This window comes from Protobothrops mucrosquamatus, unplaced genomic scaffold (assembly GCF_001527695.2).
Source record: "Protobothrops mucrosquamatus isolate PMUCROS unplaced genomic scaffold, P.Mucros_1.0 scaffold2597, whole genome shotgun sequence".
NCBI classification, from domain to species: Eukaryota; Metazoa; Chordata; class Lepidosauria; order Squamata; family Viperidae; genus Protobothrops; species Protobothrops mucrosquamatus.
Window position 1 is genome coordinate 46,717 of NW_015388651.1, and position 15,527 is coordinate 62,243.

General features: G+C 40.7%; 1 protein-coding gene across 1 annotated transcript; it reads right to left on the reverse strand.

The window, feature by feature from the left end:
* Window positions 1-3,559: 3,559 nt before the first annotated feature.
* On the reverse strand, window positions 3,560-10,726 carry LOC107295990 (lectin). The gene is made up of 6 exons (XM_015825326.1): window positions 10,586-10,726; window positions 9,381-9,496; window positions 7,550-7,696; window positions 7,065-7,179; window positions 5,396-5,468; window positions 3,560-3,798 (listed from the first exon to the last, which is right to left on the reverse strand). Exons 1-6 carry the CDS (start codon window positions 10,635-10,637, stop codon window positions 3,768-3,770), a joined length of 534 nt encoding a protein of 177 aa, XP_015680812.1. The 5' UTR covers window positions 10,638-10,726; the 3' UTR covers window positions 3,560-3,767.
* Between the last annotated feature and the right edge of the window lie 4,801 nt (window positions 10,727-15,527).

The window sequence follows — 15,527 nt, forward strand, 5'->3', positions numbered from 1 at the left end:
GTTAGGAACCCTTTTTTTTCCCCTTTCCTTTCCTCTCCATCCCGAACGTCTGCACGGCGAGGAGCCGCTTGGTGCCGACTGATCTCTTCCAATCGATTTGATTAATGGCGATGCTTGGAGCAGTGTTTTGGGCGTTGACTGAGGTAGCCTGGTTTCTCACCGTATTCCATTTGGAAATCTCTCCCCCCTCCCCCTCTTGCTTTTGCGGAGGAAAGTGTTGCCTTTTCCAAATTCACGGGAAACAAAAGAAACGGCGAGTCCCAACAAAAACCAAACTGCCTGAAATGGTTGATTCGGTTTTCTACTTTAATAGAAGTCGCCCTCGATGGTTGATTCGGAGTCCTTGTCATTTGAGCAAGCGGCGTCTCTTTGCACGGGGGGGGGGAATTCCCGGGTCTGGTGCTTCTGACGACGCCGCGGAGAAATCGCCGGCAACTCCGAGTGGCTTATTTCCGAGCAGGGGCTCCGGTAGGATGATGCTCGCCTCCTTGCCCCTGCCCCATATCCCAGTCTTCCCCCAACCCAGGGCCCTCCACGACGCCTGAGGATTACGGGAGCTGCAATCCAACCCGATGGAAAACATCAGTTTATTATTCCCCCTGCCTTTTATGGACATTTTTTTGAGCCTCTTCCTACAGGTAGGAAGATCTGATTTAACGCCTGCGGCAGACTAGAAGTTAATTCTAAGTCAGTGATGGCGAACCTTTTTTAGAGACTGTTGGAAACGTGATTAAAAGACCAACAAAATTGGATTGGTAAGAAAAAGAGTTTATTCTGCAGGAAATAGAAAGAGCGGTTTGCAAAGCGCGGTGGATCCTGGTGAGAGACTTCAACAGGAAGTTCTAAACCCAGAGACCACACCAAAATATTCAAACTCACAACATTATATACACTCCTATCGCGACGCCCCCCTCCCCTCCCCTTAGGTCCCATTTGAGAGGACTTCCAGGGGCACAATCTGTCCAATCCGCCTTGTTAAGTGTGTCTTCTAGTCAAGCCTCCTGAAATCTAGTGCCTACAGTGCAGGGCTTGGCTAATCCTTCTATTGCAGTGGTTCTCAACCTTTTTAATGCCGCGACCCCAACCGGTCGTAAGTCAAGGACTAAACCAGTCGTAAGTCGAGGACTACCCAACCGGTTGTAAGTCGAGGACTTTCCCTGCCAGGGAGCGCCACGCATGTGTGGTTCCGCCCCCTGCGCCAGCCGAGGCGTAGCTGGCAAGCGGCAGAGACGGAGCAGGCCAACCACCAGCTGGCCCAGCCCAAGGGAGGTAAGGCACCCGCTGGAAAAGGGGGAAAAAATGGCGGACAAAAAAATGGCGGACAGCCTTGCTTGGCGACCCCCATGAAATGGTCGATCGACCCCAAATGGGATCCCGACCCACAGGCTGAGAACCACTGTTCTATTGTTAATCAATTGTGACCGTTTTATTTTTAAACTTCTTCCTTTCTCACAAGACCGAGTGCCCAAACTGCAACCCAAAACCCACTTGCCTATCGGCGGGTGCTGGGTGGGTGTGGCCCATTGGGTGAGCGTGGCTGCGGTGGTAACGGCAGACTAGGTGGGACTAAAAAGTTCAATAAATTCCAACCTTGCAAGATCTTTTTTTTTTCAAGCAATTGAACCTTTTTTTTTTTTTTTTTGCACATGGCGGCGGAGGCCTAAAGCAAAAAGGTTTTATAAAACCGAGCTGAAGGCCTAGGACTGGGGCGAGGGCGTGTGTGCCCACAGAGAGGGCTCTGCGTGCCACCGTGGCACGTGTGCCATAGGTTCGCCACCACGGTTCTAAGTTCTGCATCCGTCAACTCCATAGTTCAACCGACCAACTTCTCATCAAGAACAGTTATTGAACAGTTTTTGATCTTTGAGATGAAATATGAAACGGGGGAAATGCAGCTATTATTCCTTAGGGAAAGGTGCTTTTGACAATTCAGAGAGCCTGTATGAATTTCTACATACTAATCTCAAAGGATTAATACATTTAGTGAGTGGACTCAATTACAACAGTGATGGGCATTTGAAGATCTAAAGCAGAGGTCCCCACCTTTTGGGCACCAGGGACCAGTTCTGTGGAGAAGGTTTTTCCACAGACCAGAGAGTGCATGGTTTTGTGTGCTGCCTGCATCCCATGGATGGCGCTTTGCTTGTTTGTATGGACCGATTGCTGGCATGCTGTGGCCCGGTATTGGTCCACGGCCCGGAGGTTGGGGACCCCTAATCTAAAGGATCAGATTAGGGAGGGATCATCTGAAGAAAATCTATGTTGTCACTGAGTTAACAACTTGATGACACCTAATAAAATAGGTAGTTTATTCGTGATCATGAATAAACATTAGCTGGATTCTTATAGCATGTTAAGTTCAACTATAGCAGTAATGGTGAACCTATGGCACGGGTGCCAGAGGCGGCACTCAGAGCCCTCTCTGGGCACGCGCACTGTTGCCCCAGTCCTAGGCCTTCAGCTGGGTTTTATAAAACCTTTTCGCTTTAGGCCTCCACCGCCGTGTGCAAAAAAAAAAAAGGTTCAGTCAATTTCAACTTCTCGCGGGGAAAAAAAAGTTCTTGCAAAGTTGGAATTGATTGAACTTTTTAGTCCCACCCAGTCTGCCGTTACCACCGCAGCCATGCCCACCCAATGGGCCATGCCCACCCAATTGGCCACACCCACCCGGCATTCGACAATGCATAAGTGGGTTTTGGGTTGCAGTTTGGGCACTCAGTCTCTAAAAGGTTCACCATCACTGAACTATAGTTTACATATCGCCATCTATGGATACTTTTAAGACAGCAGGTAGATTCTGTACATCTTTCTCCAGAAAAGTACTACTGTTCACCAGGCCTTAATGTTAGCCAAGTCAGCATGTAGATGCTTAGATTTTTTTTTTTTAAACTTCCTACCTTATTTCACATACTATCTGCCAATTTCCAATGGCTTGGCTTAGCTTAGGAAGTAACAACTCAGAGAAATTAAAAGGGATTCTGTGAGTGGTATGTCAGGTTGTCATCCCTGTGAATGGCAACTTATCAGGAACAGAATAACACATAGAAATTTTCAAAGGTAATGCTGAGTTCTGGGTACAGTATTTTGGAGTGTTGTGAGTCAAACTTCATGTAAAAGGTATTAATCCTTTTGGCAATGTAATATTGTACTAATCATTCTCTCCAGAATTGTCTTGATTCCACTGTTGCCTTCACACACAAAAAGCTGTCTGAACTTTTTGTACATAAGAAAGCTATTTGTCACCCATCAAAGAGTTCAGGAATAATGGAATGAGTTACGGAATAAACAGAACAATTGTTAATTTGCTCATTTAGATACTTAATTAGTTTATATAAGTTGCCTTATATAAGTTGGAATCCAAGTATTCTGGGACTTGATACTATTTATTAAAAAGGATGAAATTAATATGTATGGCTATTATTTAAGGTTCACTGCTATTACTAAATCCTTGGGTAATTTTACACCTTAATCTTCAGGAGGATTAGCAGTAGTCCACAGTATAAAGTTGTAAGTACCTGAACCAAATAATGACATGTTATAGCAATAAGCAGCCATAGAATCAGCAACAAACAATTTTTATTTGCATCTCAATAAAAATGATTTTAAAAAGAATCTATAGTGATAAAATCCAGTTGTTCCTACAGGACAAATAATTTGATTTGCACATAAACATGTTTCTTTAGAAAGTTGCTATAGAAAAGCAAAACATCATAGAATAATCCTCCAGGTTAGAAATAAGGCTTCTGCATCCTGTGAATTTGTGTCTCTCATTTCGCCTCACAAGAAGAAGAGCATCCTCTGTTTAGGAAAGAAAAAAGCTGACAGTCAAACAAACCACAAACACATATGTTACACCAGCCTTGTGCAATATATTGCTATGCAAGTTGTGTACTTAGAAATAATCCTTCCTGTATTTGAGCAAATGACTCCTAGATGCCCCAGTGTGCAGAATGAACAATCTTGTTCCCAAGTGCAAAACTTAAAAGCATTTTACACAAACGGTGAATGCTCCAACACTGGAAGTTTTTAAGAAGAGACTGGACAGCCATTTGTCCGAAATGGTATAGGTTTTCCTGCCTGAGCAGGGGGTTGGACTCGATGACCTCCAAAGTCCCTTCCAACTTTATTATTATTATTACTATTATTATTACTATTATTATTACTATTATTATTATTATTATTATTATTATTATTATTATTATTATTATTATTATTATTATTATTAAATGGATAGGAGTATGGTAATACTACTGGCTACCATTGCAGAAGAAAAAAAGATGGAATTTATGCTAAGTTATGGAGACTGGCTGTTCTGAGAATGAATAGGGAGCTGGCTTATCACATGACTCTAAGTTTAAACCCCATTGAGACTAACTGACTGATTTGGGGAGAAGGGTAGGAAAAGAAGGGATGTGACCATGATAGGTGATCATAAAATGAGCCTGTCTGGTCTAGTAGTGAAGGCTTCAGGCTAGAAATCAGGAGACTGAGTTCTAGTCCCACCTTAGGCATGAAAGCCAGCTAGGTGGCTTCAGCCCAGTCACTCTCAGCCCAACCCACCTCTTGTTGGGGGGAAAATAGGAAGGGAAAGTTGTGTTATGTATGTTTGCCACTTTGAGTTACTTATGAAGTAATAAAGGTTGGATTTCAAAACTCTAATACGTATCTTGCAAGCCAGTTCCTGCATCATAATGATGATACAGCATGCTGTGTGAACACATACACTGTGTTTCTAAACTCTGGTTCAGGGCAATGTATATACCAGTGTTTCTCAACCTTGACAATTTTAAGGCATGTGGACTTCAACTCCCAGAATTCCACAGCCAGCATTGCTGGCTGTGGAATTCTGGGAGTTGAAGTCCACATGCCTTAAAATTGTCAAGGTTGAGAAACACTGGCCAGTCTTAAGAGTTTGAGAAACTATCTGCATCCCATTTGCACACCTGATTTTCTTTCCATGCAAAGACTTGCTTGCATATATTTGATTTCACTGACAGAGCTTCTCATGGGAAAATGAGGATCAGCCGCTGAAAGGAAAGGCTTTTGGAAAATTTAACCCAATGCATTTAGGAATGGGAATCTGAGGAGATGAAATGGGTGTAAAACTTTGGGATGGATCTTTCACTTGGTGTGGAATTTTGTATTGTGTTTAAAGCAATTGAAGCAATATAGGGGGGGGGGAATTCACCATCCATTTTTCACTGTCATAGTAATTTCTGGAAATGAAGTGAGAGGGAAATACCCATAGTATTCTGCAAGATGTGGAGGTTCTTTTTTCTTTTAACAAATAAATTCTGTATGGCAATTGCATCTGGAAGCTGTCGTGTTGATGTATTGCATCTAACATAATGGAAGAGTTAGAGGCAGCTTTCAGAAAAATAATTTCAGCTCTTACCTATTTTCTAGATAATATTTACAAACAGATCCAAATTTCCATGAATTGTTATAGTCATTCCAGGTAATCTTTTCTAAAGGAGAAAGAATGAAATCATGGGTTTAGACTGGTTGAAGTACACAGGAACTGTTTTCTAATGTTCAACAAATAGCATTACAATTTCTGTCTTTGAGATTCTGGTACTATATTACATAACAATGGGAGTAGTAATATGGGTGTAATTTAAGCCAGAGATAGGTACTTTTGGAATTTTGAGAGCATATATGAGGAACACAATACACAAAAAGGCTATTGTTGATGCCTATTCACAAAAGGGGTGCCACCACTCTCTAAATATCTAGAATAAAAGCTATCCCCACAAGACACTTGGTCATCCGAATGCAATTTTAACGAGGCCTAAAGACATTCCTGCTGAACATTTTGCTTTGTATTTGTCAGCCTGTTAATTTTCTACTCAACAAACATTTTTAAACGTGTAAGTGGAACAAGTGCCTGGTGAAACACCATGTTCTCTGCCCTTGGTTTAAGCCAACATTTTTGACTCCCCACCAGAGGCCAAAGAAGGGACACCTAGTTAGGGAGGCTGTGCAATGTTTAAAGGGCTGTTTTGTACAGCATACTGGCACGAGTGAAGCCGCCTTGAAGCAGCCATGCCTTCTGTAATGCATGCTTGCTCTGAAGACTTCCAATTCATTTAGGAATAGATATGCAACACTTCTGGTGGGACTGCCGGTGCAGTGAAACAGCCGTGCAAGCCAGCAGCCACACTGAGTCACAACAGCTTCAAGTGTTTTGTACCAGTGCATCTTGATCTTCCAAATGCACAGCCTTATTATAAGTGATCCTCAACTGACAACCATTTGTTTAGTGACCATGCAAAGCTGTAAGAAATTGAAAAAAGTGATTTATGACAGGTCCTTACACTTACAACCACTGCAGCATCCCCAACAATCTTTTGATCAGAATTTGGATGCTTGGCCACTGGCATGTATTTACCGTGGTTGCAGTGTCCCAAGGTCACGTGATCAACATTTGCGACCTTCTCAGCCAGCTTCCAATAAGCAGAATCAATGGTGGAAGCTGGATTTGCTTAACAGCCATGTGATTCACATAACAAACAGGGCAAAAAAAAGTCATAAAATCATGCGCGATCACTTAACTGCCTTGCTTAGCAATTGAAATTCTGGTCCCAATTGTGGTTATAAGACAAGGACTACCTGCCCGTAACTGCATCATGGTCACTAGCAGAAACCTACAGTATGATCCATAGAAACTCATGGTGATCCACGAATGAACCATAATGTCAGATGAGACATTCCTACTGCATTAACTTGAGAAGGTGGGGATTTTCCACCAAATAATTCACCTTTAAAATGGAATGGATGCCTTACATTCGCTGAGAGTATGATCAGAGGTAAAATAATGGGGGGGGAGTGTCTGAAATTCAGAATTGTCTTGCTTTCAGATGAATGCAATGCCCTTCTCTGCTCTATTAAAAATTCACATAAGCAGAGGTTGCAATCTATGCAGTTACCAATAATACATCACACATGGATTCTCATTCTTAGTCATGTTGCAAAATTCTATCCTCCTAAAAGCCACACATAAGCCAACCCCTTCCTGTGTATGACTCTCATTATATACTGGGTAATAAAGATGTGAAAGTTACCGTTGCGTAAAAACCAGGAGCCAAGATAGTGTTCTCCTGTCAATCCATCAGGTTGGTCAGAAGGAAATGACTGGAAATCAAATTTTGAACCATCTGTCCACACAAAAGTTCCCTCCTGAGGAAGTTTCACAGAGTTTGTTAAAATAAGCATACTGGAATAAAGGATTATGTTTCTCAAACAGCACACACACACGATTTATGTTTTGTACAGAGCCAACTTTCTTTAATTTTGTACCCTCCAAAACTGCTGGATGTCAGTTCCCATAACCAGAGTGGCCCTGGGTTGAAGACAATGCATGGGAAAAGTCAGTTGGGAGAAGGATGTGCAAAGCATAATCAACCACACTTTGCCATGTTAAAAGTTGTCTGTCCTGAGGCAGGAATAAAGAAGATGTGCAGTAAAGCTTGGTGCCTTTCCAGATCAGTCATTTAAGCACCGGTGTTGCCTTTTTAAAATATATATATACAGTATATAAAAATATTACCTTGAAGGTGTCATGTGCACCAATCCAGTAGGCCAGTCCTTGCTTGTAATCCAGTGGCTTGCCCATCAAATGAAAAATGAAATCGTTTTCTTCCATGCTATGGATGGAGGCCAAGTGGGATGTTGGAGAATAACGCTGACAAGATATCTAAGAGGAATTCACAGTGAAGCATATCCACTTTTTTAATCTATCCATTCCAGAATATCAGTTTTACAAGAAGCTTCTGTAAATGTCCTCATCAAGTACTTCACTCGAGCTTTTCAAATCATTGTAATTACATGTTTTGAAATATTTGACCCCCGGCTTTTCAGGTGTTTGTGTGCCACTAGAAGACTCAAAAACTGTGCTACAAGGTCAAGAAACCAGATGCAGAGATTCAGTCAAACGTTTGAAAATACTAACAGAAGCCTGTGTTTTGTTGCTTTGGTGAAAACCCATTCTGCACTCATAAAGTGAAACTGGTTGAAAAAAAATCATCTTTCAGTAAAGATACTCTATCCAGACTGAAAAATCTGGAGGACAGCAAAGAGCTACAAAAAAAAAAAATTAGCTCTTTGTTACCCCCTAGTGATTGCTCAGAGTTCTGCAGGCAGGTCTAAGGGCCAGTGCCATGCTTTCAGGCGAAGGTCCATTGACTAGAAATGCAATAAGAAGACTTGTTGGCTTGTTGTATCTTGAAGCACGTATCATCTGCTAACATGTCAAGGAGAAAAAAGCAGGTTGCTTTGAGCTCACTAAATCTAAAGTGTTCTCTAGGGTGCCACTATTTATTCCCAGAAGCAATATAGCTAGCACAAGACTAGAAACTTGGAAGGGGACAATGACCTCAAACAAAATGTGACATGCGGATATATTGGCTTGTGCATATCTAGGAAAAACTAACTAACCTTTGGCATTGTGGCACTTTGCCTCTTTGAGAAGACGGGGACACATAGATGGTAGATTACCTAAATTGTATTGCTGCAGGAAAAGCACTTACTATTGTTGGCAAGGTACATGAAGAGAGTTAGATGCATGCCTGTGGTTTTTGGCAATTGTCAGGGTCAAAATCTAGCTCACTTAAAGCAACTAAATCACTTTGAGGATACAACAGAACTTTATTAACACGCCAAAAATAATATAGTATATACTGGAGGCCCAGCAAAGCTTTGATATTTGGCTAAGCAGCTGAGAGCAAAGACAGAATCAGAGTTTACAAACCTTTGACCCATGACTACATTGCAAGGCACGTTGTGCTCCAAATTGCAATGCTGTTGTGAACTGCCCAGAGTTGCTTAAGAAGTGAAGCCAGATATTTTTAAAAAATACATAAATCAAAGGCAAGACAAGGGAAAAGGCAAGTACAGTGGAAATTCCAATATGACATTGGATATTTTTTTTAAAAAAAAAATCATTTGGGTGACTTTCTTATCACTGTATTTATCTCTAACTAGTAAGTCAACATACTACCGTAGTTCTGAGACAAGGTCAATGACTAGAAACTATTTATTTATTCAAAATGTCTATGTAGCCACTTATCTTCTAACCAACTCTGAGCAGCTCCCAGTCAAAAGTTAAAACAGTGCATAAAATCATATTAAAACTATAAAACTAAACACATTAAAACATTAAATTTGGTTTTCTGGGCCAAAGGTTCCTGACTGAGTCTTCTCCCTGTTTTCACTCAGGCTGACTTCAGCTTGCTACGAATGTTTTCTTACAATTGATTACATTAAACAATCCATATGTACTGTGTGTGTGTGTGTGTGTATGGGGAGGAACCTCCCATAGATTTGGTAGTAAATATTCTTGCCCCCAGTGACTGCTCTGGCACCCCATCCCCATCACTTGCCTCAGCTTCAGTCCAGGTGTATCGCTGCCTCACAGCTTTGTAGCAGGCAGACTTATACTGCACCCAGCCACTTGCACAAAAGCCCTGGGCACAAAGACAGGTCTGGGCAGAGACATCTGTTCCAAAGAGAAGTAAAAACAAGAATTTGGTCACTACATATTTCAGCTCATTTTATTTATCCCCACTTATATAGTCCAAGTGGAATTGGTTTACCAGTAACATGTGGAAGAGAAGGCATGCGAAGGGTCCCTTATAGAAATTGTGTATTTCTATGCCTTTTACTCTGTTATCTCCTACTCAGCACCAGTCCCGGGGCATTATGATATAATTAAAACAATCCAGTTTACTCTTTCTTAGAAATCCCCCATGGAATAAATTATATCCTACCAATTAAGTATTGCTATTTAATCTTGCAGCCTCCATCCACAGAGTAGTCAGAGCAATCCAATATAAGTAGTCCTTGAATTACAACAGTTCATTTAGTGAGCGTTCAAAGTTACAACAGCACTTTAAAAAAGTGACTTAAATGACCATTTTTCACACAACCTCTGTAGCCTCCCCATGATCATGTGATCAGAATTCAAATGCTTGGCAACTGGTTCATACTTACGACCGTTGCTCTGTCCCAAGATCATGTGGTCACCTTTTGCAACCTTTTGACCAGCCAAATGAATGGGGAAGCCAGATTCACTTAACAACCGTTTTACCAATTTATCAGTTGCAGTGATTCACTTAACAACTATGGCAAGAAAGGTCATAAAATGGGGCAAAAATCAACAAATGTCTCACTTAACAGAGATTTTGGGCTCAACTGTGGTCATAAGTCAAGGACTACCTGTACACACATACCATTATGGACTTAAGGGTTTCGTTATAATTAAAAGGAGGCATTCATACTGTTCAGGAGATGCCATAAACTCTTAAAGACTGCAATCCCAGCCATGCTTCCCCCAAAGTCAGACCAGTGCCTGAATCTTGTGGCCCATTCTTCTGGATAGGCATGCGCAGAAATAAACTGCAACATAGATATCGGCTCCCTTTCTTTTTCCTATTTTTATCCGTTGCTTCTATTTTTTCCTTGCAGTCTGCCATATGCTACTACTGCTGCTACCCCTACTACTAATACTACTACCTGTCAGTTAATTTAGTAGAAGTTCCCAGGTTCTTACTTTTCTCTTTTCACCTTTGAACCAGTGTAAACTCACCCTGCATGAAAGTGATGCCCAGAAAGGCGCAGATAAATAACCAGGAACACATTCTCTTTGAGCAGAAGCAACCCAAGGTGTCAGTCAGCAGATGGATAGTAGACCTGCTGAAGAGCTGAAGTTTCCCCTTGTATTTATGGAAGAACACTAAATAAGGAAGTATAACAATATGCAAGTAATTTGCCTAAATTGCATAAGTTGGGCAAGTGTACACAATATCTTGGTTGAAGATCTGTTTCCTTATTTGAAAAGAGCACACAATATCGTACAGCAAAGTCAATAGTTCAAAACACTCCTCTCTCAAGTTGAAGGTAAATAGAAAGAAAAAAAGATATTAAGAATTTACTTCTGATATACTTTGCAGCCATTATAAGTACAATTACAGTTTAATTTCTCTCTCTAAAGTTACATCATAATACTCTTCTTTCGATAATTCATCCAATTTAATCACCAGAGCCATAAATCAAAAGTTCCTTTCTTTATTTTTACCCACAAAATCCATAAGAGGTTTCCGTTCACCAGTAAAAGTCTTCTCTTAATCAAAGAAGTTAATTTATTCATCTCAGGAAGATCTGTCATTTCACCATTTCTCTATAGTGGCTAGTGTTGAATCTTTTCACCTCTGTGCATATAATGCTGTAGTAATCATATTCTGAAATAATCTTTTATGGCTTTTTTCTGATTATCCATTAGTCCGAAAAGGAAAAAAACTGGCTTCAATTAAATATTAATTTGTATTTCATTGATTTTACCAAGCATAATAAAATGTCTCGTCGTATTGTTCATATTTCCAACTTACATTTGAAGTGCCTTGATACATTCTAGACTCCAGAGAGTTTCTCTAGCATCCTACACCAACACCATATCATTTTATCAAAATTCTCTAAGATCTAAATATAATATAAATCTCAACTCTTTTAACCACATGTTTTCCCATTGGTTCATCTGTATATTGTAACCAAAATTCTTGGCCCGCTCTATCATGCATTCTTTAACCTGTTTTTCCTCCGTTTTAAACATTAGCAAATATGTATACATTTTAGCAATTATTTGTTCATCATCAGTGCAGAATTATACTTCAAATTCTGTCTTACTTTGCTCTATACCAAAGTATTTAATATAACCATTTTGAATATTTCTGATCATTGTAAATGGGAAAACCATGGACAATTATATCCTTCTGATATTGTTCTCTTGGTCTGATTTAAAATTATGTTTGATGGTTTTCCAGTAATTCCTGTTACATCCACCATTGTCCTTGCCTGCTGTTTTTCTTCTACGATAGGCTTCTGGAGCTAAGATCCATACGGGTGTTTTGGGGCACAACCTGGGTTTATAGGTATTCCATACTCTCACTATGGCACATCTAATAAAATGGCTTTTAAAATCCACATTAATTTTAGCTTTATCGTACCATAAATATTCATGTCATTCAAACTTCAGGTCATGACCATCTAATTCTAAGTCTGAATTTAAAAAAAAAAAATCAACACAAATTCAATAGTGATAATATCATTATAGATTCGGTACAGGTCTAGGTCACTTTTACAACATTCTCTTGCTTCACCACACTCTTTTGTTCCATTATTTCAGCTAAAGCAGGAAGGATATTATGTTCAAGTACTTAGAGAACAGTTACATAACCCATCAATCAGCTATTGGGTAATTCTGATAGATCGCAAGCACAGTGTTGCTGTCTTTAGGTTTTTAGAGTAAAAACAGCTGAAGTGCAGCAGATAAGGCTGTCCAGAGACTGGAGGGGAGGAGCATTGCCTGGAATAATGAATAAATGCTACTCTGATCACATCCACTGCTGATCATTTGCATTCACTTCCAGTATAATGGGAGGATAAGGGTTGCTGATTGTACGAGGTTTATGGCTGCCATCAAACATTATTGACTTACGGGAGGCAACACCATTTTGACTTCATGTTGCCACTTTTATAGCAATTCATTACAAGATGTCCAATATGGTGGTCTTATTTCTAATCACCACTCAAAACCTAGTGACTTTACCTTTGTGAGTTGTTCAGCACAAAAGCAACACCTGAGGTCTCAGTTTGGGTGCTGTGATGTTTCTCAGTTCCTACAAAATGCAACCATTATCAAGTATGCATTCAGAACAGTGTTGCTAAAACTCGATCAACTACTGTACTTCCTTCGTTGTTTTTCAGTGTTGTTAGTTTGGTGAGCAGACACGAAACGGTGTTGGATTTCTCCTTTTCTCTCTCTCTGAATCTCAGCAGTGATGAAAAGATTCTTGATCTCCTGAGAGATGATATGGCAAAAGAGTTCCCATCTGATGTGGATTATTTTTATAAGTGTTTAATCCGGAAAGCAAACAAGGCACTCTGCCCACATTTGGGTGATTAGGTGGCCTTATGATTTTTATTTTGCCCTTCAAGGATGTTGTTCAATGTGTTGTAACAAGCATCTGTCGTAAGCAGAATCCCTTTTTGAGGGCCAAAGACAGTAGCAGTAGCTGATGATCAGTCACGTGGATAGCTTTCCACATCGTCTTTCAAATATTTTATTCCCCAAACTAAACTCATCACCTTCTGTATTTTTTTTTCTGTGCAGCTGTGAGAGTGTGCAATGCAAAAGCTACCAGGCGCACACTCTTATATAGGCCTTGTGTGGTAATGGTGTAACTTGAATATGTAATATCGGATTTAAAGAATTCACTATTTGTAGCATCAGAGTCAAAAGCTGAAGTCTGCCTATCTCTGCCCTCTTGAGGACTTGCAGAAGCACCTCATCCTTTTCTTCAGGGACAGTGATGTCATATAAATAGCTTTGGAACATTTGGTCTAGGGCAGGGGTAGGCAACCTTGGCTCTTTTATGACTCATGGACTTCAACTCCTGGGAATTGAATTCTGGCAGTTGAAGTCCATGGGTCATAAAAGTGCCAAGGTTGCCTACCCCTGGTCTAGGGTTCCCTGCCAAAACACTAATGCAGACGATACTCTGAGAACAATCTGTAACAATGATATATAGCCCCTTAAATGGATTTATGATGAGGAACACCATGGAATCTGCCTTTATTTCCATAGGTTATTAAGATTCCAGTAGGTCTCTTCCTGTTGAAATGTCTTCAATTCTAGGAAAGGGCAGTGCTCCACTTCTAACAGTGGATTAACCTTGACTTTAAAACTTTGACAGCTTAAGGTGTTTTTGGCCACCAGCCGTAGTCCCTGGTTTCCAGTCAATTAATTATTTTGAAATATTTCAGCTTCCACTTAATCCAGATCCAGAATCTTTTTTTTCCCTTTCCTTTTTTTTTTCTATGACATGCTTTGCGAAACTGGACTGTGGCATTTTCCTCTTGTACTGTTTTACCCTAAATGTCATCCAATGTCCAGAATCGCTGGATACTATACGGGCGGTAAATAAATTTTATAAATAAATAAATACACCCTCAAATATTGGTGCAGTATCATTCAGTACCTGTCTCGGCTTACTCTTGGTGGTTACCGTGGTAGGAAGTATAGCATAGGGACACTGATGTCACTCCAATCCAGCAGTAGCTTTCTCGATGGGTTGTGCCTCCCAAGTGCTGGTTTATCTGTTTTCATAATATGTCCATCTGACATATCTTACAGCGCATTATATTTTACAACTGAATGCTTGCTCTTCCATCACTGAATCATCTATGGCAGTGATGGCGAACCTTTTAGAGACCGAGTGCCCAAACTGCAACCCAAAACCCACTTATGCATCGTCGAGTGCCGGGTGGGTGTGGCCCATTGGGTGGGCTTGACCCATTGGGTGGGCGTGGCTTCGTTGATAACGGCAGACTGGGTGGGACTAAAAAGTTCAATCAATCAATTCCAACTTTGCAAGAACTTTTTTTTCCCCGTGAGAAGTTGAAATTGACTGATTGAACCTTTTTTTTTTTTTTTGCACATGGCGGCGGAGGCCTAAAGTGAAAAGGTTTTATAAAACCCAGCTGAAGACCTAGGACTGGGGCGACGGCGCGCGTGCCCACAGAGAGGGCTCTGAGTGCCGCCTCTGGCACCCATGCCATAGGTTCGCCACCACTGATCTATGGCAATAATTTATACTTGCATGTTATTAGTGCACTTCTGGGCACACATATAACTAACTCCACCATACGCCAACATCTTCATGGGATGTAAAAGAGCACTTTCTCAACTCTGACTCCCTGAAAATTTTCCTTTCCTTGAGATTCACTTACAGCATTTTCATCATCTCGATTCATGGAAAATAATATTTCCCTAAATTTCAACGTGTGGGAAGCAACCTAGAACTAAGGAGAAACTTCCTTAGTTCTTAGAACAATTAACCAGTGGAGCAACCTGCCTCCAGAAGCTGTGAATGCTCCAACACTGGGAGTTTTTAAGAAGAGACTGGACAGCCATTTGTCCGAAATGGTGTAGGGTTTCCTGCCTGAGCAGGAGGTTGGACTTGATGACCTCCAAGGTCCCTTCCAACTTTACTATTATTATTATAAAAAAAAGTCCTTCAGTTCGTTTTCCCAGCCAGGAAAGTGCAATCAGCGCCCCGATGAAATGAGCGGGGAGACAAACGTTATCGGAAAGGAGGTTAGTTTATTTCGGAAGCCAATGATACTAGTAACAGCAGCAATGGGTTCCGGGTCAACTGGCAAATTGGTTTATTGAATACACGAGTTTTTACACAATTTTACAGCGTTCTGTAGTCTGGAGGCTTACTTTTGTGTATTTGTTATTTGCTTTTGGCTAGCTTGTTTCGTAAAGGCTAGTAACGGGTGTAACGTGCCGGCTTCCCCGACTTAAGCTGGTTAAACAGATGTCATTAATTTTATCCCTTTACCACTAGGCTCTGGAAAGCTATTTCTGTAAATTAACAAGCTACATTCATTGTTTTTGCCTTCGCAACAGCTAAAGCCACTCAGACCTCTGATTGCAACATTGTTGCTTTTTTAAAAGCTAAAGTCCG